At 47.9% G+C, this 22,394-nt stretch overlaps 1 protein-coding gene across 1 annotated transcript; it reads right to left on the bottom strand.

Annotated features, from left to right (window-relative positions):
- Positions 1–20,629: 20,629 nt before the first annotated feature.
- Positions 20,630–21,190, bottom strand: LOC138353719 (uncharacterized). Its single transcript, XM_069307104.1, has one exon. It carries the CDS (start codon positions 21,188–21,190, stop codon positions 20,630–20,632), a length of 561 nt encoding a protein of 186 aa, XP_069163205.1.
- Between the last annotated feature and the right edge of the window lie 1,204 nt (positions 21,191–22,394).

Below are 22,394 nucleotides of genomic sequence, written 5' to 3'. Positions count from 1 at the left end.
ACCCTGCTTGTCCACCTCTGGTCTGTCCTCCCGCTTCTTTCCCTCCTTCTTTACTCAGTTTACCCATGCCCCTTAACCCTGACTTTGCTGACCCTGTGCTTTTTTAGCATGCTGTTCCTTCTTCACCTTTGTTTCTTCTTTGCTCTCTGTTGCTCTCCTCTCTCTCTTTGCTGATGTCTTCTCTTCAATGGAACATCCGTGGATTTTATGCCAATTTCCTTGACCTCCAACTTCTCATTTCACAGTTTTCGCCCCTTTGTGTCTGTCTCCAGGAGCCGATGCTTGGTGCTCGTCCTGGTCGCTTCTGTGGCTATTCTTTTCTCTCCCCCACCCCTAGCGACGGCTGGGGTCCATAATTCTTCTGCTCTCTTGATTCGCTCTGATGTTCCCTTTGTCCCCTTACTTTTTTCCTCGCCTCTCCACTGTTCTGCTGCCGTGTCTTCGTGCGTAGATGGTACACGGTTTGTTCCATTTATCTCCCCCCCACTGTCCCACTTTCTCTTCCCGATCTTAAACACCTCCTAGACTCCTTGCCGGAGCCTGTGCTCCTGCTGGACGATTTCAATTGTCGTCATGCCCTTTGGGGTGATGTGCTGACAAACACCCGGGGTCGCCTCCTTGAACCTTTCATCCTCTCTTTTTCCCTGTCCCTTCTTAATTCTGGTTAGCCCACTCATTTGGACTCTCGGACTCGCTCTCTTTCTTGTCTCGATCTTTCTTTGTGCTCGTCATCCCTTTCCTTAGATTTCGGGTGGCGGGTCCTTGATGACTTCCATGGCAGTGACCATTTTCCTATCCTTGTTACTTTTATCTCTTTTCACCCTCCTTTCTCCTTCTCAAGGTGGCGGTTTGCCGAGGCTGACTGGCGCCTCTTTACTCTCTGTGCTACTATTTCCGACGTCTCCATTCTGCCTCTCCCTTGCGCCCTCCATCTTTTTCATGACACGGTTTTTGACGCTGCCCTCCACTCTATTCCTCGCTCTTCCTCTCGGGGAACGCGGAAGTGCGTTCCCTGGTGGAATGTGGACTGTGCTCGGGCTGTCCGCTGTAAGCGTGCAGCCTGGAAGAGACATCGCCGCCGGCAGACGTTTGAGTCTTTTCTTTTGTTTCGGAAGGCGAGTGCAGTGGCCCATAGGACCATCCAAGTGGCTAAACGTGCTTGCTGGGCGTCTTATGTCTCCACCGTTATGTCCGAAACTCCTCTCCCACTGGTCAGGAAGCGTATCCGCAAGATTGCAGGGAAGTTCGTTCCTGATGTCTCACCGGTCCTTCGCCTCCATGGTGCTCTTGTAGCGGACCCGTTGCAGGTCGCGACCGAACTGGGTTTCCATTTTTCCTCTGTTAGTTCTGGTTCTCATCTTCCCCAATCCTTCCTTCTTCGTAAACCTATTCTTGAATCTCATCCTTTAAATTTCTGTACTTATCTTAGCCTTCCCTATAATGATCCCTTCTCTCTCTCTGAGCTTCAGTCTGCCCTAGCCCTTTGCGGTTCTATGGCAGCGGGCTCCGATGGCATTCATTATGCCATCGCCATCTTCCTCCGTGCACGTCTCAGTATTTACTGAGTCTGTACAATCGGGTCTGGGAGTCGTCGTCAGTCCCTGAAGACTGGCTCGATGCTGTTGTCCTCCCTGTTTGGAAACCAGGGTCTCTCGAGTCATCCCCCAAGGACTTCCGCCCTATTGCCCTCACGAGTTGTGTCTGCAAGCTCTTTGAACGTATGGTTAACGTTCGTTTGATGTGGTTCTTAGAACACAATCACCTCTCCCCTTCTCAATTTGGTTTTCGCAAGTGCCGCAGCACAACGGTTGTCCTGGTGAACTTGGAGGTCTACATTCGTACTGCTTTTGCTGCGAAGACCTCCGTTGTTGCCGTCCTTTTTGACCTGGAAAAGGCTTACGACACTACCTGGTGGTATCATATTCTGTCTCAACTTCATTCTTTTTGGCCTTGGTGGGAACCTCCCTCTCTTCTTCCAGAGCTTCCTCTCTCGTCGTTCCTTTCGTGTGCGGCTTGGTACCACTCTCTCTGCCCCTTTTCGGCAGTATGAGGGTGTACCCCAGGGTAGTGATCTGAGCACTACTCTTTTTCTAGTTGCCCTCAACGGTCTTCTTTCCTCTCTTCCTTCTGGCGTCTTCTCCACTCTCTGTGTTGATGATCTTACCCTTTACTGTCGGGGTGATGATTCGCCTCTCCTTCAACGGCGGCTTCAACTTGCGATTGATGCCGTGTCGTCTTGAGCCACCGATCATGGCTTCAAGTTCTCTGCGTCTAAGACTTGTGCTGTGACTTTTACTCGGAAGCATGTCGTTCTTCGTCCCTCTTTGTCGCTTTATGGTCATCCCATTGTGTACAGGGATTCCGCAAAGCTTTTGGGGTTGGTCTTTGACACTCGTGTGTCTTGGTCAGCCCATATCTCTTACCTCCGAGTTGAATGCTCTAAGGCCCTTAACCTACTTAAGGTTTTGTCCCATACTTCTTGGGAAGAGGATAGGCGCACGCTCCTCTCTTTGCACTTCTCTCGTCCTGTCTAAACTCGATTATGGTTGCCCTTCATACTCTTCTGCTTCACCTACTCTTCGCCGTCTTGTTGCTTTGCACCATACTGGGTTGCGTCTCAGCTCTAGTACCTTCCGTTCGACTCCTGCCCTCAGTTTGTATGTTGACACTGGCTTTCTCTCTCTTCAGGACCGCCGTGATCGCTACTGTCTTCACAATCTTGTGCGGTCCTTACAACATCCTTCCTCTCACCTCTGTCGTGCTTTGACTTTTCCTCCTCCTGTGGTTCCTGTTCCTCTTCATCCTCTCCCTCTTTCTGTCCGGTTATCTCGCTTACAGGATTCTCTTTCTGTTCATACTTCTAATGTTTCTCCTCATATAGTTCCTTCCTTGCCTCCGTGGAGAGTCCCCCTTCCCAAGTTTTGTACGTCCTTGACCTGTATTACTAAAGCCTTTAGCCCTCCTACGATTCTGAAGAGCCTCTTCCTTGAGCACTTTTCTTCGCACTCCCACTCTATTTCCATCTTCACTGATGGGTCTAAGTTTGCGGACGGTGTGGGCTACTCTGTTGTTTTTCCTTACCATACTTATATGTGTCGTCTCCCTTCGGAGGCTACCGTCTTTACGGCAGAACTTTATGCTATTCTCTATGCTCTCCGTCTCTTGCTTTCTCATTATCATTCCTCCTTTGTGGTTGTAGTTGACTCTCGTAGTGCCCTCATGACTCTAGGGTCCTTCAATCCTGTCCATCCGGTGGTCATTGAGATTCAACATTGGCTGTTTCTTATTTCTAGTAAATATATATCAGTAGAGTTTTGCTGGGTTCCCAGCCATATTGGTGTTTCTTTCAATGAACGGGTGGATGCTGCCGCTAAGGAAGCTATCCGTTCTTGTCCCATCTCCCGTAAAGGTATTCCTTATTCCGATTTTTATCCTGTTATTTATTCCTCCATCCTTGCCCGTTGGCAGGGTTGTTGGTCCTCTGTGGTTAGTAACAAGCTGCATACTCTCAAACATAGTGTGTCCCCGTGGCCTTCCTCCTACCACCGCTGGTTACAGGAAACTGCTTTGGCACGGCTGCGCGTTGGCCATACTCGCTTAACCCACGGTCACTTAATGGAGTGCCGCCCTGCTCCTTATTGTCCGAATTGCGTTGTCCCTCATACGGTTGTGCATATCCTTGTTGAATGTCCTGACTTCCAGGACGAGCGTGTGTTTTGCTTTCCGACCATCCCTCGCGATCACTTGTCTCTCGATAGAATTCTAGGTGAATCAGATACTTTTGATATCGTTCGCCCAACCCGTTCTCGCAAATTTAATAAGTCAATATTGACTTATTAGTTGCGTGCATAGGTGACATACTAAACATAATAGTTTCCGTTGAAAAGCTTCATAGAAAACACCGACCTTACCTAACCTACTTAGTATGTTAAAATAAGCATCTTATAGCTTCGTAATTACAATTGTTACTTAACCTATTATAGGTATAGGTTAGGTAATAATTGTAATTACGAAGCAATAAGATGCTTATCTTAACATACTAAGTAGGTTAGGTAAGGTCGGTGTTTTCTATGAAGCTTTTCAAGGGAAATTATTATGTTAAGTATGTTTCCTATGCACATATTTAATAAGTCAATATTGACTTATTAAATTTGCGAGAACGGGTTGCGTTCGCCTTACGCGTTTTTGTTCTCGTATTGGCATTCTTGGCGATATTTAGCGCCCTCTGATTATTTCGCACTTTGATTATGCTACATAGCCTTCCCGGTTTGGTGCCTTCTTTTGATAATTACCTTACCTTACTTTCTCGCCACCGAAGTCTGTCTATGACTGCTTCAAACCTGCCGCTCTTGACAAACTACAACAAGGCCATCTAGCACCTCCGCTCACTATTGAGCAGTAAGCAAAATGCACGGTTCTTGCACGTAATGTTGGCAGCACAGTTGTTGCACATAAGGTTGGCAGCACAGTTGTTGCACATAATGTTGGCAGCACAGTTCTTAGGTTAAGACAATTATGGCTGGCTGGCAAATCACGCATTTCTAAATATGCCTAAAAATATATAGTTTATTCTCGCAAGGTATTATTCACAAGTAGAACAAAGTTTCACATCGTGAACGGGGAGAATCGACTAGGCGCCAATCCTGAAATGTACTGCTCTGTTCATCCAGTATTGTGTACCTAGTTGTTAAACGATAGGTGGGTGGTATTCCATGGGAGGTTATGTTGAGGTTCTCTTAATTGAGATGATTTCGGGGCTTAGCGTCCCGGAGGCCCGGTCCTCGATCTGGCCTCCTTTTTGTTACATATCCCCAGGAAGCAGCTGTCTAACTTCCAGGTACCTATTAACTGCTAAGTGAATAGGGGCATCAGTGTGAAAGAACCTTTGCCCATCTGTTTCCGCCTCCACCGGGGATCGAAACCGGAACCTTAGGACTACGAATCCTGAGTGCTGTCCACTCAACTGTCAGGCCCCTGTCAGGAAACTTCTCTTAGTGGGTAAGGCATAAGCTCTGGGAAGCAACGGCTCTCGTCCTGCTAACATGACTCAGCAGATGTCTGTTCCTGTACTCACCTGTGGAATAAAAAAAAAACTAGTTATAATGGTCAATTAGAGCAAATCGAAAAAAGTCAATAAATAATCCGTTAGATATTTATATTTGAAAAATATATTCATAAACACTTACTATTAATCTCAGATCATCTTTTGTTATTAACAAAATATTTTCACTTCTTTACTGCCACCGACAGTCTTTTTTTAATTGGGTTCATACATACGAACGAACATAACACATTAGAAACAAAACTGATATTCTCTATTTTACCGAATTAATTCATTATTTCCCCATCTGGCAACCCTCCCTCATCCTCTTCCTCCTACTGAACAATGGTGTCAGGTGGTCATTCCCCTTAATGCAACACACGTCAGCAGATACCTAACTCCCAGGTGTAGCTATTTACTGCAAGGTGAACAGTGACATCAGGTGAAAAGGAGCGTTGCCCAAACACTCATGTCCTGCCCCAGCAAACGAACCCGGGACCTTTCGGCTGTGACCCGAATGGAATTACAATTATGCACAATCGTAACTTTTAATCCTATTTAAATATTTACACTTGTAGCATGCGGACAAAAGTTGGCAGTCGTACATTTGTAACAGCTGGTGATTCTTATTTCTTCTCGGCCAAGTGTCTGATACGATCCTTGTGTAGAGTCCTTGACATTTAACCGGTTTCTGGATCATGGAGGAAGTGCTATAAAGTCTTGCTCTAACTTTGTCGTGGGTGACCTGGAATTGCAATGCCTCTAGGATCGGATTATTTATTAGCGATAAGACCTACCATTAATGTATAATGACTTACTGTGAATATATAGCTCTTGAAATAGAACATTCTCTGTAACTAGCTGACACTGTAATTATAAGGTGTGAAGGATAGATGAATTTGTTATTGTAATAATCTCTGTTAAAGTCTGATAAAGCCCTTTTGTGCCCTCTGTAATCCTTTATTGCGCTACCGCTCACAGGATGAGTATTAGGTGTACAATAAACAAGCCGCCTCCCTCGGCAACAATCAAATCTAGGATCGGTCCTCTCTCCGAGAGGAGACATAATATTCTCGTTATGTAAAGCACATCGAATATTATATGTGCTAATCCAAAACGTGTTTCATTAGCAAAATAACTATTTATAGGGGTCAAACGTTGGAAAGTACAAAATACGCAATTGTTTATTCTATTTTAAATTATTATTAATAATTGATATCCGTCTAAAATCATCCCCTATTTCTCTGATAAGTGTTCTGTTAGCACTTATAAGATCACACTTAACAACTACAGATAAGTTTTGTACGAGCAACTCTCCTGAGATTCTGTCACTAATCAAAGTATTTTTGCTTGACTATCACCAAAGGCTGACTATCACCGATATTTGGCGAATGTACAGGCACTGATAATACACAGTTCTACCCCAATGTGAGCCGGGGTTCATTGATGTTATAGTAATTTATTTAAACTCACTAATTCACACAAAGATTCTACATTTAGAAAGCATTAATTCATGTTACGTGTCAATATTATCAGGGCTCTAAATTGTGAATGATAAAGGTCTGGGGAAGCAGATAAGTCAATAATTTTACCTGCTCTTGACCCCCTCCCCATCCGGTCGGCTGCCGGAATGTGAGTCTGGGACAGTCATGGGACTGTGTGTGACGTGTGACTGCCATGGGACAGTCTGGCCTTTGGTGGCCTTATACTTCTGCTGCTGTCTTCTCCAATTATGCCGGATCACTTTTCCTTTTCCTTATGTTTCGTTTTTCTCCCCCTCTTCTCTTATCTACTTGTCGTTTTCTGCCGACCTTTTGCTTGTTTTGGTTATACTTTCGGACTTCTTCTATTTTGACGCCCGGGTGCTTGGGGAGGCATACTCTTACGCCCGTAGAACTGTAATACTCAAAGTCGAGAGCGAGGGGAACCTTTTATTGTCAATTCTCCTTTCGTCACTGAACCCGATCTCGACAGATTGTCGGTTCTTAAGGTGGCGTTAGTGGGGCGTATGCTAACGACGTACCCCCTAGGGGGCCCAGGCATGATCGGTGATAGCTTCTTGTTGGGTGTCCTGCCTCTAATTGTGGCACCATGGTGGGTATGGGGGCACATTCGTGAATGAATGTCTTGCCTCTCGTATTTATGTCAATTAATGTTCCTCTTTTACCTTCTCGGGCTCGTCGGTTGGGCGACCAAGCCCCCGAGTCGGCCTGTGTTGGAAGACCGAGCTCTGTAGCCTCCGCTGCATTGGGTCCCGACCTTGCTCCTTATTTGACCCCCCTGACTACTCCCCTCGGCTCCCCTCCCTCCTCTGTGGTGGGGTCGAGCTCCTAACCCACAGTGGTGACCACCTCGTCCCTTGGCACGGCTCAGTCTCTAGTTGTGACTACTGTGCCTTTTAACCCCCCTCTCTCTCTTTCTGGGAGTTCTCAACGCCTTCCTCACCACGGTCGCACTCACTCGATTCCTTCCCATACTGATGTGTATCAAGCCTTGTTTGGTCCCGCTTCGTGGGCCAAATACTTTGATCTCCTCCTTGATTCTATGCCTCCTGACGATTTCTCCCTCCATAGGCACCTTGTTGATTCAGTAGGTGCCTCTGTTACCTTTCACCCCACCTGTCTTGGTACACATGTCGTTGCTGCTCCTTCTCAGGATGCAGCCTCGTGCTTGGCCGCCTTATCCTGCCTTAGTGAGACCCCTGTTCGGGTCTCCAAGAACGCTCGGTTGAATGCCAGTGTTGGCACTATTCTTCTCCCACCCCATGTTGCAACCAGTGTTCGGAATCTCCAGGATTGCCACGAAGATATTCAGCATATCCTCGAAGCCCAGGGCCATTCTGTCCTCCAGGTAGACTTGTTTACTCGTCTCCTTCGTGGTAGTCGCCGTCAACCCCTTCGGGTTGTGAAGGTTACCTCTGATGGTAGGACCCTTCCACCCTCTGTCATTCTTGCTGGTGCCAGGTGCTCTGTCCAGGAGTACATTCCCTCTCCTCGGCTCTGTATTAAGTGCTGGAGGTTTGGGCATGGTGCCCTCCGCTGCTCTGGTACTGTCTCTCTCTGTTCTATGTGTGGGGGTGAAGGTCACTAAGTCAGAGTGCACTTCTTCCCAGGCTCGCTGCCTCAATTGCGGTGAGGCCCATCCTACCTTCTCCCGTGCGTGTATACATTACAAGCTTGAGGCAGCCGTCCTCAACTTGAAGCACCGGGAGTGTTTGTCTTTTCCTGAGGCGAGGCGCCAAGTTCGCCATCTCCCACCTTATTCTAACGTCTCTTATGCTCGCGTGTTCTGCTCTTCCTCTCCTCTTCCTTCCCGCCTTCCTCAGACTCAAAACCGTTTCCAAGCCTTAAACCCTGACACGCCCACGGCTCCTTCCTCTGTTCCTTTCAGTTCTGTCCCGAAGGGTCCCCCTCCTGGTCCTCTGACTGGGGTTCCCCTTCTTTCTGCCCGGTCTTTCATGTCTCCTGTGTCTTCTTCGTCTGATCCTCCTTCCCATCCTTCTCCTCCGTCTATTGGCTCTCCACGCCGCCTGTCAGTGCGGGCTGATGTCCATCGCTCTCCCAACGGCTGTCATGTATGCTCTCGTTCTGCTTCTCCTGTTCAGATGCTAGAATCTGTTGCCCAGTGCATTGTTACTGGGACGCCTGTCTCTTTGAGTCAGAAGCGTAAGCCTGTCTCCTCTCCTTCCTCCTTCCCGGCGGGTAAGAAGGCTTTGCTTTCTTCCTCGCCCCTACCTCTGACTCTCTCGCTCCGTCCCCTCCCGTTTGGTGTTCCTTTAAATGAGGGTGCGGATGCTGCCACCAGGGAAGCTGTCCGCTCTTGTCCCATCTCTCGTAAAGGTATTCTTATTCCGACTTTTACCCGGTTATCCATTCCTCCCTCCTTACCCGTTGGCAGGTTTGTTGCCAACAACTGCGTACTCTTAAGAGTTGTGTGTCCTCGTGGCCATCCTACTACCACCGTAACCGGCGATGGGAAACAGCTCTGGCGAGGTTGCATATTGACTATACTCGCTTAACTCATGGTCACTTAATAGAGCGCCGCCCTCCTCCATATTGTCTAAAATGCATTTTTCCTCTCATGGTCGTGCATATAATTGTGGATGTCCTGACTTCCGGGACGAGCGTGTGTCTTGTTTTCCGACCGTTCCCAGCGGTCGTTTGTCCCTCGATAGAATTCTTGGTGACTTGGATACTTTTGATATCGTTCGCCTTATGCGTTTCTGTTCTTATATTGGCATCCTTGGTGATATTTAGCGCCCTCTCATTATCCCGCACATTTAATGGTGCTATATAGCCTTCCCGGTTTGGTGCCTTCTTTTGATAATTACTTACTTACCTGCTCTTGATACAACGATCAGAATATTGGCGCCGCATGAACGTATAATCATGTAAACTTTGCGTTAGATGCATCAGCCTTTTTCTCATGTTTTGACTTTTAAACAGTATAACATGAAGAGAAAGGCTATGTGGCACAAGTTTATCGAGAGCGCTAAATGCATCTCAAAGACATGAAAGAGCTTTAGCTATTATCACTCTCCTCTTTCACACAGATAACAAAATACAAGATATTTGGATATTTAAACACACTGATAACAAAGTTTAAGATATTTCACACATAACATGTTAAAATACAAGATATTTATAAGAAGACAGTGAACAAAGATGCAAGGCAATCAAGTGCAATCGACAACAAGAAACAAATTAAGATTGTCAAGGCGAATTTCGTAATGAGCTTTTAAACGACATAGGACGAGGAAACCTTTTGAATTAAAAAGTTATTGCTTTACCTGGCCAGAAGCTGGAAAGACAGTCAGGCAAACTAATGCTCGCTCGACACTGCTGCAAGTACTTTCTTCCATTAGAGTACAGACCTCCCCAGAGTCGTCTGTCCTTCTTGTCATTGTATTTCACAGACGCAATTATTGAATGTTGAGGCAGGTGACCATGTAGCGCAATTGACTAGCATCCTGGGGACGAAGGTTAATCGTTAGCAAAGGAAAACCTCCATATAAGACTTGTTACAGGCTACCAATTCCTTGCTAATATTGAGAAAACGAATTTGGGACGGCTCCCATCAGTAACACATCGAAGTTTCTGCACAAGAAGTCTTGAATTGTACATTTTCAATGGGTATAATGCTTAAAAGATCAAACCACACCAAATATGTGCATATTTGTGAATTAAAGACCTTGCGAGAGGTTTGAACATTAGCTAATGAAACAAATGGGAGTAGAATAGCTGTTGTGTCATTTACCAACTTGACGAACACAAGGCAATTACAAAAGGTATAGCACGAGCGCAGTTCCATTCTTAAAAATAAATTACGCACCAGAGTTAGTAAAATTTCGTTAATCGCAAAAGTCAGCGCCTCTAGAGTTAAATGGAGAGTCTCGCCATGGGAATACAGCTTTAATAATAAGTTTTTTCTTCTAGGATAATATGCCAAGATATATAATCATGCAACCCGCACATGACACGACTGGATACCGCCGCACTCACAGCGATCTTTGCTTGTGCTGCCCTCGAGTTAAACTGTACTTTAAAAAATTATTTTATTTGTTTTGAAGTTTATTATTAAAAACTTGATACAACAAAAATATTAAATACTATAAAGAAAATCAGGACATGAATTCATTACAGTAATGATATGGAATGCTCTGAGTTCTTCGAGTGCCTATTCATATATTTAGCTAGTAAGTAGGAAGGAAAATTAAGTTACCATCCCACAGAGTTTGCACAAGTAGTCCATTAATAACACTCTTCTATGTTATGCGTCCTTCAAATGGAACACAAACCTAAGAATTTCACTTCATTTACTGTTAAAAACGAATTAACTAGAGTGTTAGAGCAAAGCGTTTGTCCCACCTACAATTCTTCCGTTTTCTGTTCGGCGTTTGCAGTTTGATGAGGGACTTACCAAATCCTAAATTCCTATTATCAATGGGAACAGCAATTTTTATATTTCTTAGTTTTTTTATTTATATATACAAAAGTTCTCAGATTCTTGTAAAGCCACTAGCATGCATAACTTTTCAGGCAGGCCCTTCATCCTAATTTTCCCTCTGCATATGACCCGCTAAATCGTTTAACAACCAGGTACCCATTCATTGCTGGGTGAACATAGGCTACAGTTAAGGAATGGCACCCGGTCAATCCTCCCTGGTCAGGATACAAACCCAGGCCAAAGTGCTTGCAAAGTGCGGGCGAGTGCCTTACCACTGCGCCACGGCAGATTTCATGGACCATTTCCCAAGGTCGGAAAATTGACAACGTAGAGGGTCCCCTCAATCAGTAGAGATGGATGAGCGTGTTTAATTGCTAGCAAAGTGCAGTTCTGACCTGGGCGCCAGTTGGTGAGGAGGTGTGCCCGCCTGTGCTGCAGTAGTTGACTGGCGTCGGTGGTGGTTGGATACTCGTTGCTGACTTGGCTTTTGTGATGGGGAGCCTCTCAGTCTCCCCCCCCCCCCCTCCCCGCCAGTTGAGCGGACTCTTTCGGTGGGTCTAGAATTTACTGGGCGGGCTGATTATCCTGCAGTGGAACTAGTTTTGTGTGATTTGCTCCATGGCAGTGATCTATGGTGTGACATTGGTGTCTTTGCATCGGACTATTGTGAAGTTTGCAGAAGAGGACGACTACCGGGCATTTTTACGTAGCTATGAGGGACGGACCTAGCCCTTGCTTGACGCTTCTGGTACGGTGACTATTTCTGACTGGAGTGGTGCTGTCACCTTTGTAAGCGTTCACGGTGTGCCCATGGAGTTTCCGGAGGAGCTGCTGCGGCGGTACTTTGGGCAGTATGGCACTGTCGTGAGTGTAAGATTGAAAATGCTTTCCTCGGGGAAATTTAAGGGTGTTCGGACGAATATTCACACTCCGGAGATGCGGCTGAGGTTGGACATACCGTCCTCTGTGTGGCTCCTGGTGTATTACATCCGTGTGTACTATGTACATCAACCAAGAACCTGTTTTCCCTGTGGTTTGTTGGGCCATCTGGCTGCTTCGCGGATGTCGTCGCCTCCGGTGAATCTCTTTCGTGAAGAAGATTTCCTGCCGCTCACTGTGGAGGCGAACTTGGTGGGTGAGGGTGTGGCCGTCCCTGTGGTTGCTGGGCCGTATCCTGTATCGCCCGGTGCGCCTGATGGTATTGTCGCTTTTCCTCTGATGGTTGTGACGTCCTGTTCTATTTGGTGTTCCTGATGCTTCTGTGGATGTTCCAGGTGCTCTCTCTACATCTACTCCTCTTCGACATCTCAACCTTCTGCGCCTTGTCGGTTCGGGGCCTCCTGCTGTGTTGTGGCTGGTCCCCCATGTCGTTGAGGCTGCTGATGTCTTACGTCGTGCACCGGTGCACCCGCCTTGTGGTATCCGTGCTTATGGTTCCGCCTCCAGCTCTGATGACGTGCAGCCGGATCCCAAGCTTTCGCAGCGTCCTCCTTCTGCCTGGGCCGACGTGGCTGTTTTTGATGATTGCGAGTCCCCTGATGTTGGTGGGGTGGTGTCTGGGGAGTTCGTGTCTACAGTGATGGTGGTGGCTGAGTTCACGTGATTACTGCTACTGCCGATGGTAGTGTTTCCGATTTAACATCTGTTTTTTTTTTGCTGCAGGGGTTTCTCCGCAGTAGGGGGTGATACCTCCTGAGGTGGATGGTAAGGATGCTGGTGCGAGTCAAGGCCTTGTGGTGGTCTTGAAGAAGGATGTACGCCGTAGGGGGTCTGTGCCGGTGCCTGGTTCTGTTGGTTTTCCGGCGGGGGCCCCTGTGCTGCCGCCTCGTTCCCGGGACATGGTTGCACGTTCAAAGGGGGCTGTGCCTGGTGTTGGGATTCTGCCTGTTGAGAATCTGACTAATTATTTTATTAATCTCCGGCCGCCCATCATGTGGGAGCGTCTGGTACCGCTTCCAATAGACCCTTCTACTATTTGGGTGCCCCGTGTGCATGCCTTCGTGTCAGAGGGTCCGGATTTTATGGAACACCCTTCTGTGTATTCTAGTAGTGAGGTGCGGCCTGCTGACTGGCTGCGCTGGGAGGTATACGGTATGCGATTTCCGAGAAATCAGTTTCCGCACAAATACGGAGTCTAATGTTCTGTTTTATGTAATGCTTTACGTGTTTCTGTCTTATTGTGTGCCCTTACCATGTGTGCTTTTGTACTTTGCTGTTTTTCCCTTGTGTTTCATTTCTTGTATTGCTTAGCATGCCATGCATGTGAAAATAAATACCAAAAAAAAAAATCGTCTGCAAATCGTGAAGTGTGTGCACGATCCATGTGTGGGTGACCGTTTTCCTCGAGAATGACGACGACGAGGGTCCCTTCCACTCTGAGAATGAGAAGACAGATGGATGACGCGTGGCCGTGCCAGATGTGCGTAATTGATGCACTTGGGGTGGGTGTACGAGTATGCCACCATACGTCACCACCCGCGCTGTTCTCAGGTGAGGATGGTTTAATGTCTTCTTTATTATGCACCCCATACCCATCCTGAGATGTCTTAGTAGTTTAAACAGTCGTATTTTGAACGTAGTAAACTTCGATGACCCAGTTTGATATTCCGGCCGCGGTCATATCGACCCGAGGAGAGATTGTTTAAGGGTCATCTATATTTTTTTAGAGACTTTAGCTCCTACAATCTGTCTTACTAGTTTTAATCAGTCGTATTTTGTACATAGTAAACTCCTATTCATTCTAGTGTAAGGATTCGTAGTTATATGATTAGGATAACCTTAGAGGATGATTTTTACCTCTAGTCACAGATCCTCAAGTTCCATAATAAGGGATAAATATCCACAGAGGTTCAGTCTCTGGAGTTGATGAGTACCACTCAGATGCATTATACTGGGCTACTTGCACTGGGCTACACATTCTACCGCTCACCACAGTGTCTAAATCATCTTGATCCTCAATCACAATTCCTCATCACCATGATCCTCCACAGCCTACAAGCACCACCTACAGCACCACTTACCAACACCACCTACAGCACCACTTACCAACACCACCTACAGCACACTTACCAACACCACCTACAGCACCACTTACCACCCCCTGCCTACTACAACCGCCTGTTAGCAATACCTGAAACACACATCCTGTCAACACTTGCCACCGCCCCCACGTCCCAGACACCTGCAACGCGCTACCCTCGACAGTTAATGAGCCCACTTGACCTTCGGCCCTGTCCTCAGGCCTAACTATACATTCCATCCAAATTGGAATTGAATGGTGGAGTAATAATACCATAATAGAGTCTTATTATTATCAATATTTACTGGGCTGTATTACTGCAAAATAACTAAGTTTTCTAATCCATCAAAACTCTTTTGCATCTAAAGTTTACCATCTTAAACATATTATGTCTTATCAATTATACTAAATTAATCGATCTATACATTCCAACTCAGCTATTTAACCTACATGATTGTGTATACTCTATAATTTGCAGTAATTAAAATTCACCCATTTTTCGGGAGAGTGTCAAGACCCCCTGGAGAGGATGGTCAGATTAGCGGGAGTGGGAGAGCGTGTGCCCAGCTGGTAGGGAGGGCGGCGCACGACTGGTTAACCAGTAATGTGGGTGAGCAGAAGGATGAGAGTGTGGATGAGTGAGGGTACTCACCTACCAGTACCTACCTAACACCTTATATGAGACATTCACGATGCGCACTTACCTAATAGCCCATTCATTTCTCAAGATAATATTTTCCTCCCTTTCTTCATACTTCGTTCAATATATCAACACTGATAAGATGTGGTTCTCTGCTGTTTTATTTTCAGTGAAAGTTGAAAATAGTCCTTGTAGGAGAGGCAATGAGGGGGGGGGGCATTAGCCTATTAAAATGATTTAAGCTAACTTTATACAGTTCAACACATCAAACAGTTGTTCTGTTTCATTGCTCCCATCAAACAGAGTTTGCATCTACCCCACTCCCATGTGTGCCTCTTCTGTCTTACCAATTCTACTATATCATTCAACTATACCTTCCAACTCAACTATTTTAAACTTCAGGTTTTGTGTTTACTCTCCATTATGCAGTAATTGTAATTTCCCCATCTCACCTTTTATTAAGTTCAACTTTTACCAAGACGCTCACTTGGAGGACACACCATTGTTCAGCTGGAGGAGGAGGAGGAGGAGGAGGAGGGAGGGTTGCGTGATGGGGAAATAATGATTTAATTTCTTATGATAGATTATATCATTTAGTTTTGTTTCTAATGTTTATATTTGTTCGTATGTACGTACACAATTGAAGAAGATAGATGGTGCTAGTAGAGAAGTGGAAATATTAAGTTAATAGCAAAATAGGATCGTGTGAATAGTTTTTTTTATTTATTAAAGAAACACCACATACATAAAAGCAAAACGTAAAAGTAAAAAAGACAAAGACAAACAACTATAACAACATAATATAAAGAACAGAAAAAAGGAAAGTCAAGTAACATGAAACACAAAGCCTGGAATCTCATACAGGTACTGAATAATAACACAAAGCGAGATAAAAACAAAGGCACAAAACGCTGTACAAGGAAACAAGAAAATGCAAACTATACAACAATTATACACAAAAATAAACATAAAGGAAAACACATGGAAAAAATAAAAACATAAAAACAAAAAACAGAAAAACAGGAAAACAGTACACAGTCTTTTAACAACAAACATGGGACAATGAACAAAGAAAATGACAGGAACAACAAAAACATAAATACAGGACAACAAACAGAATATCCAAAATCAGTAGGATAAGGAAACAAAACGAAGCATATAAACACAAAACCGGAACACACAGGTACCGGGAGTCGGAATAAACAGACACGGGACAGGAAGCGTACGACAAATAAGACAGGTGGAAAATACATGACACAATAAATAAGAAAAGCACAGAGCCACTCGCAGACACACATCATAACACCAGAACGTGCAGGAACCTGAAACACTGGCCACACACACACACGCACCTAAGCCCACAAACAAAAAACACCGGAACACGCAGGAACCGGGAACAAACATCCAAACAACACATACACACAATGACACACACCCACCACCACACACCCAACAAAGAAATGGACCGAACCAAACAAGCAGTTCAAACCTACATACAGCAAACAACAAATACAAAAATACAGAAATACAGGGAGGACAGAAATCAAACATAAGTGCTACGCATATTTATCCGGAAGACCTGCACAGGAAAGTACAAGCAGTAAACATCCCAAGCCAGCAATTCGTGATCGGACACTGGATCATCAGTATATTCATAAATGTCAGGCATGTACTCCGGTACGTCATTAACAAAAGCCCGTGCCTGTGGCACCAAGACAGTAGTTGAGCACCATGGGAGAGGACGCACCCGCTCATCCACAACGATTTTCAAGGACTGAGTGCTACTGATCACTTTCCTGACGCCGAGATCACATTGCGGGGGCCCGCACGAGGGAGCCTTCCACCAGGAGGTGCACCGGGGCACGCACTGGGTAGCACACCGGTACATGCAAAAGGTTCCACACCGAGAGACGCACAGGGGGGAAGCCGCAGGCGCGCCAGGACCCCTCCACCAGGCACAGGAGCAGAGGCCTCCCGGCACACATCCTTCATCAACACTATGACGAGGTTGATTCCAGGCCTCGCCACTGGAGGGGTCAGTCGTCGCCACTCGCGTTCCCAGTGGATGTTTGGCGCTGCGTGGGGGTGGTTTGGTGTTGGTAGCGTGGTCCGCCCACTGACCGGCGTGTCAGCTGGCGGCATGGCGGCGGCTGAGAGTAGGCTGCTTCGCCATGTAGATACTGTGGGGCTTGCTTTCTCAGCTCCTGTGGACTGGCCTCTCGTAGCAGTCGCGTTAGAGGACGTTTTGAATGTGAAGGTCGCCGATCTTCTAGGCCTGGAGAAACTTGCGTCTATGCGTATGGCGGTGAAATTTGCCACGTCAGCCGGCTACCTGGATTTTGTGCGCCGTTAAAATGATGAGTCGTTTACGCTGCCAGATTCTGCTGTGACTGTGCAGGTGACGGATCCATGGGGCCCGCTGACTTTTGTGAGTGTGCACGGTGTGCCGGTGGATTTCCCAGAGCAGGAACTGCGTTCCGAGTTTGCCAGGTTTGGTTTGGACGCATCGATTCAACTTTTTACGTTTTGGGAGGCTGCATTGGCTCTGTCTTGGAGTGCTAACGCTTGGCATGCGACTCACCGTCGACATTTCTTCCCGGGTTTCCATCTGCAGGCTATCCATGAGAATATTCTATCAGGGCCAGTCGCGCACCTGTTTCAGGTGTGGTAAAGAGGGCCACGTTGCGGCCAGGTGCAGCATGCCTCGCACGATGGAGCCTTCTGTATTTCATGCGGCTGATTTTCCTTCCTTGCGCTCACGTAGTGCTTGGCTGGTGGATCCTCGCTCTGTACGTGAGGGGGTGGTGGTGTGTGCGGCACCGCCCTCGCAGCCTACCCCTTCGCCTCCGAAGGATTCTTCACCTGTGATCGCTCCTGCTCCTCTGCCTATCCTGCTATCATCGAGGGATCCCTCCCCTATGCGGGCCCCTTCCTTGTCATCAGTTGCACCTGTTGTCTCTCCGACTCCGGTCTCTGCAGTGGATAGAGGCCTTATCCCCCATGTTGATGAGGATGCCCTTCTGCGCAGTAGTGCGCTCCCGGATGTGGGGCGGGCTGCCGCTGGCTCTTCTCGGGTGCCTCCTGTGGGGTCGATAGTTCTGATGACCTCAGACCTGTTCCAAAGCATTCCCGGACGGACCGGGTTGTGTCGCCTCGTCGTGCGTGGGCAGATGAGTGTGCAGACATGGTTGAGGTTGCAGTGGCGGGCTCTGAGTTGCCTCCTGTGTCAAGCCCTTCGCCTTCCACTGTTGGCTCCCCTCCATGGGAGGCTGCCCCTGGTGCCCGAGACCTCGTCGTGATATTGAAGAAGGATTGGCATCGGGGGGGCTCTGCTCCTGTTCCTGGGAGAGGGGGCCCCGGTGCATCTGCGGATCCCCCCTGTGAGCCGCCTCGTGCGTTTTCTGGTGCGCTTTCCGATGCTCGGCCCCCTCGGGAGGTGCCCCTCCCACTCTTCTCGCCCGCCGAGGAAGTGTTAGATGAGTCTAATTCTTTGTTGGTCAGTTATGATGTCCGGGTGCGTCCTATCCCGTGTGACCCTGCTACCATTTGGGTTCCGCGGGTGAAGAAATTTTTTAGTGGGGGGCCGGATTTCATGATTCGGCCGTGTGCATCTCCTGGGCGTCCGGTATCTGATGTTCAAATGGCAGTTTGGGAGACTTATTGCCTGCGCTTTCTGGTGCAGGAGTACCCGGATAAATATGTGTAGTCCTTAGGGTTGGTGGTGTTTCTGTGCTTCTGTCTTTCTGCCTGGGTGTGTGTGACTGGCTGTGTTTGTGCCTGCGTTTGTGTGCGCGTAGGTGTTTATTCCTGGCTCCTGCGTGTGCCTGTTAGGTGCTGTTTTGTTACTGTGTTTTTTCACGTTTCTTACTGTGTTTTTGCCTCTGTGCTTGGGGTTTGCGTGGCCTCATGCTTTATGTACCAATATGTGCCTGTGTTTGGGTTGTTGGGCTGGTTGTGGTTGTTAGTTTTTTGTATTTTTGCTCTTCATTGCTATGGGTGTGGCTGTATTTTATGTTATTTGTTATTTATTTCTTGTGTTATTTTTGTGTTCTCCGTTTGTTATGTATCCAGTGTCCGTTTCGGGGTTTCCTGTTTTGTTTCATGATTCCTTCACTTTTGGGGTTTACGTATGTTTGGTCTGTTTTTCATGTGTTCATGGTGTTTTCCCTTGTTATGTTTTCCCTGTATGTTTCCCCTGAATGTCTTCATGTATTGTTATTGTGCCTTTTACTGTTTTGTACTTGGGATCTTTTATAAATAAAAAAAAAAAAATGACGAGGTCTCTATCACTAGGGGCAGCCGCCCACGGAAAGGAGCGCAGGGGCCGATTCAGCCACACGATCCACGGAGGCAGAGCTTACAGAGGAAACAACAGCACACTCCTTATCCTCACATTCCTCAGCCCAGTCTCGAGGTGGCGATACACTGCAATCCGTGCGTGAACGCTTCGAGACCGGTCAATGTCCGTTGGAACTGTCACCCCCCACAGGAGGCACCCGAGAAGAGCCGGAGGTAGGCTGCCTCATAGCTGGCCGAGCACGACCCTGTAGTATTTCAGCTTCAACAACACGAAGGAGGAGGTAGCTGAAGGGACCAGCACAGGCGAGGGAGCATGCGGAGAGGCATGTACCTGCAGAGGAGAAGAAGCATGGAGAGGCGAGGAATCCTGCGGCAGTGAAGACGCCAACCGCGGGGGCGGGGCCCCACACACCACCACCACCCCGTCATGCACACCACCTTCTGGACGCTCCGGCACACCAGCTGAGGAACCAGGTAACACCATCAGGTCAGCAGGCGGCAGGAGAACCTCCCCACCCACACCATCACTAGGCGACAGGTCCTGTGCCACCAATGGGGGAAAATCCTCTTCTCGAAATAAATTAACAGGTGCAGCTGCGGCCCCAGTGCAAGTGGCAGCCTGGTGGCCCTCTAGGACACAACGAAAACATTGTCGTGGCCGCTCTGCATAAAAGGCTGCATAATGTACCCCATCAAGGTAACCGTAGAGGAAATAGGAGACTTGAGCCACATGGTGAGAGTCTGAGTCCCACATGAAACCCCGCGCCACCTGCCTGTAGAGGCGGAGTTTATTCGGAGGGAAACCCCTGTTCCAAACTGGCCAAAATACCTCCGGAGCAGGGCCTCCGAGAACTCGAAAGGCACACTATGCAGCGCCATATATGTCACAGCGCAACAGCGGTCCGAAATAGTGACGGTACCATTGTCTCCAGGGAGCGTAAATGTCCGCCCATCATAGCTAGCCACGAAGTCCCGATAAACTACCGCCGAGCGAAACTTCACAAGTGCCCGGTGGGTCGTTAACAACTGAAGTTTGCACACCTCAGCCACACAAACTCATAGCACAGCCAACAACACCATCTCAAGTGCAGGGTACAATGCATGACCAGAATATTCAAGACCAATGGTCTCGGTCCAGGGAAAAGGGGGTAGGGGAGTCCCCATGTCGCCGACACGCCAAACAACCCCCTCCCACACTCAGCACCAGGGAACGACTGCGGAGCTCAAGATTCCACGTCTACCTCCTCCAGTAACGGGCTAGCCAATTCACCGGAAACTTGAAAACGTCCATAGAGCTGGCAAGCAGGGGATGGAAGAACGGGGTGAGGCTGCAAAAATCTTGAGCAAGGATCCGGGGATGAGGTGAAGAGGGAAGATGAAAGATCGGTGGCCCAACCACCGCGGATTTGAACTTGATCAGATGGAAGTTGAATTGAGTAGGGTGTCATTTGCAGTACACACAGGGGCCGGGAACGCAAGAAGCTGGCAGTGGAGGTTTGATGTCAGATGTTGATGTTAAGTCAGTTCGTTAGTAGTCTTCTTCCTTGTTGATTTCACCAAACTTTGATCGTTGGTCTTCTTTTTGGGCTTGTCGGTCTTGGTGGTCACGTTTCGTGTTGATGCTTGGAAGTGATCTTTCCTTGAGGGTGATGGTGTTCCAACAGATACGTCTTCATCCGATTCATCAGATGAGTGAAGAGCAGGGGTTTTGACACGCTGGGGTAGAGTTCTTGAAGGTTGAGTACTTGAAGGTTGATGTCTTGAAGGTTGAGTTCTTGGAGGTTGAGTAGCAGTGGTAGGTACTGCAGCAGAAGGGGGCTGCATAGTAGGTACCCTCTATAGGGTCACACCAAGGGTCGATTGCAGCGGAATTCGTCACTGAGACGGGTGAAGGGACAGCAGCAGCTGGAGAAACGTATGGAGCAGGAGCCGACAGTATGTCTGAAAGCGTGGCCGCGTTCACAGTGATGTCATGGTTAGTAACTGGAACTGTTGCAGGAGTGGGGGTCACAGGAGGCAGAGTCTTGTGAGCTGTGGGTACCCGAACAGGATCTGAAGTCTGCATTGCAGTGGCGGAATCGTCGTCGTCGGATGTAGAGTCGGCATCCTCTACAGGGTCAGTTGTTGGAGTTGAACCTGGAGCGTTGAAGACTTCTTCAGGAATAATGAAGGTAGGGAGACCATTCGCCTTGTAAAGAATTTTCAAAAGCCTCACAAATTCTCGGGGGTTATTGCCAGCAGTCATTCTGGCTGTTGATATCAAAGCTTTTACTGTGCTCTGCCCAATCAGCTTTGTCTTTGGTTGGGCGGGTTGGGATGGAGGCGGCGGTGTCTGGCTCGATGAGTGGCTGGGTGACTGGGAACTAGGTCCCCATTGGCTAGTAGAGACAATACCAGGATGGTGTGCAGTGGCGATAGTTCCTCCTCCCTGCCAGCCAATCCACCATGTGAATAGTTAGTGTTTATGAATTTAATTTGCAAACATAAATATCTAATGGATATTTATTGTTATTTTTGGAATTGTTTTTCGATTAGCGCTGATTGACTATTCCAACTAGTTTTTTTTATATACCACAGGTGGGTACAGGAACAGACGTCTGATGAGTCATGTTAGCAGGCTGAGAGCCGTCGCCTCCCGGAGCTTATGGTAAGTCTTACCCACTATGAGTAGTTTTCCCTGGAATACCACCCGCCAATCATTTAACAACTAGGTACACAGTGAGAGTCGACTGCTAGCGGCCGTGGAGTGAGGACGTTTACCGACCCTCCGTGGCTGTTGGAGTTGTTTGCCATTTGGTCGCCAGGTGGTGGGGCGTCACTGCCCTCCCAGTGTTGTTGCCTGCCTAGCTGCGTGCTGACGTGGCCGTTTTGACATGGGGGGCCTCGCAATTCCTCCTGTTTTGCAGGTGAATTCCGTGGGACTAGAATTCTCGTGCAAGGCTGGTTATCCGGCCATTGAGTTGGTGATGTGCGACATGCTTCGTGTCCCGGTGGAGGCTGTATATGGAGTTGAGCTTGTTACAGCCCACCGGGTGATTGTCAAGTTCGTGCGGGAGGAGGAATATCGGGACTTCCTCCGGCGGAACGAAGGGCGTTCGTTGCAGTTGCCGGATGGCGCCGACTCCGTTACGGTCTCGGACCGAAGTGGTGCCCTGACATATGTCAGTGTGCATGGTGCGCCCCTGGAGTTCCCTGAAGACCTTCTCCGGCGCTTCTTCGGAAGGTATGGTGCTGTCATCAGTGTGCGGGTGAACACGCTTTCCTCGGGAAGTATGCTGGGAAGCAGACGAACGTCCGTACCTTAGGTATGCGCCTGCGGTCGGATATCCCATCTTCTGTCCGGCTGCTGGGTTACTACGTTCGGGTGTATTATGCCCGGCAGCCCCGTACTTGTTTCCAGTGTGGCCAGTTAGGGCATCAGGCTGCTGGGTGCTCTGAGGAACCTGCTG

The sequence above is a fragment of the Procambarus clarkii genome, chromosome 59 (genome assembly GCF_040958095.1).
Source record: "Procambarus clarkii isolate CNS0578487 chromosome 59, FALCON_Pclarkii_2.0, whole genome shotgun sequence".
Lineage (NCBI taxonomy): Eukaryota > Metazoa > Arthropoda > Malacostraca > Decapoda > Cambaridae > Procambarus > Procambarus clarkii.
The sequence above is the reverse complement of the archived record's forward strand: the minus strand, read 5'-3'. Positions and strand labels throughout refer to the sequence as shown.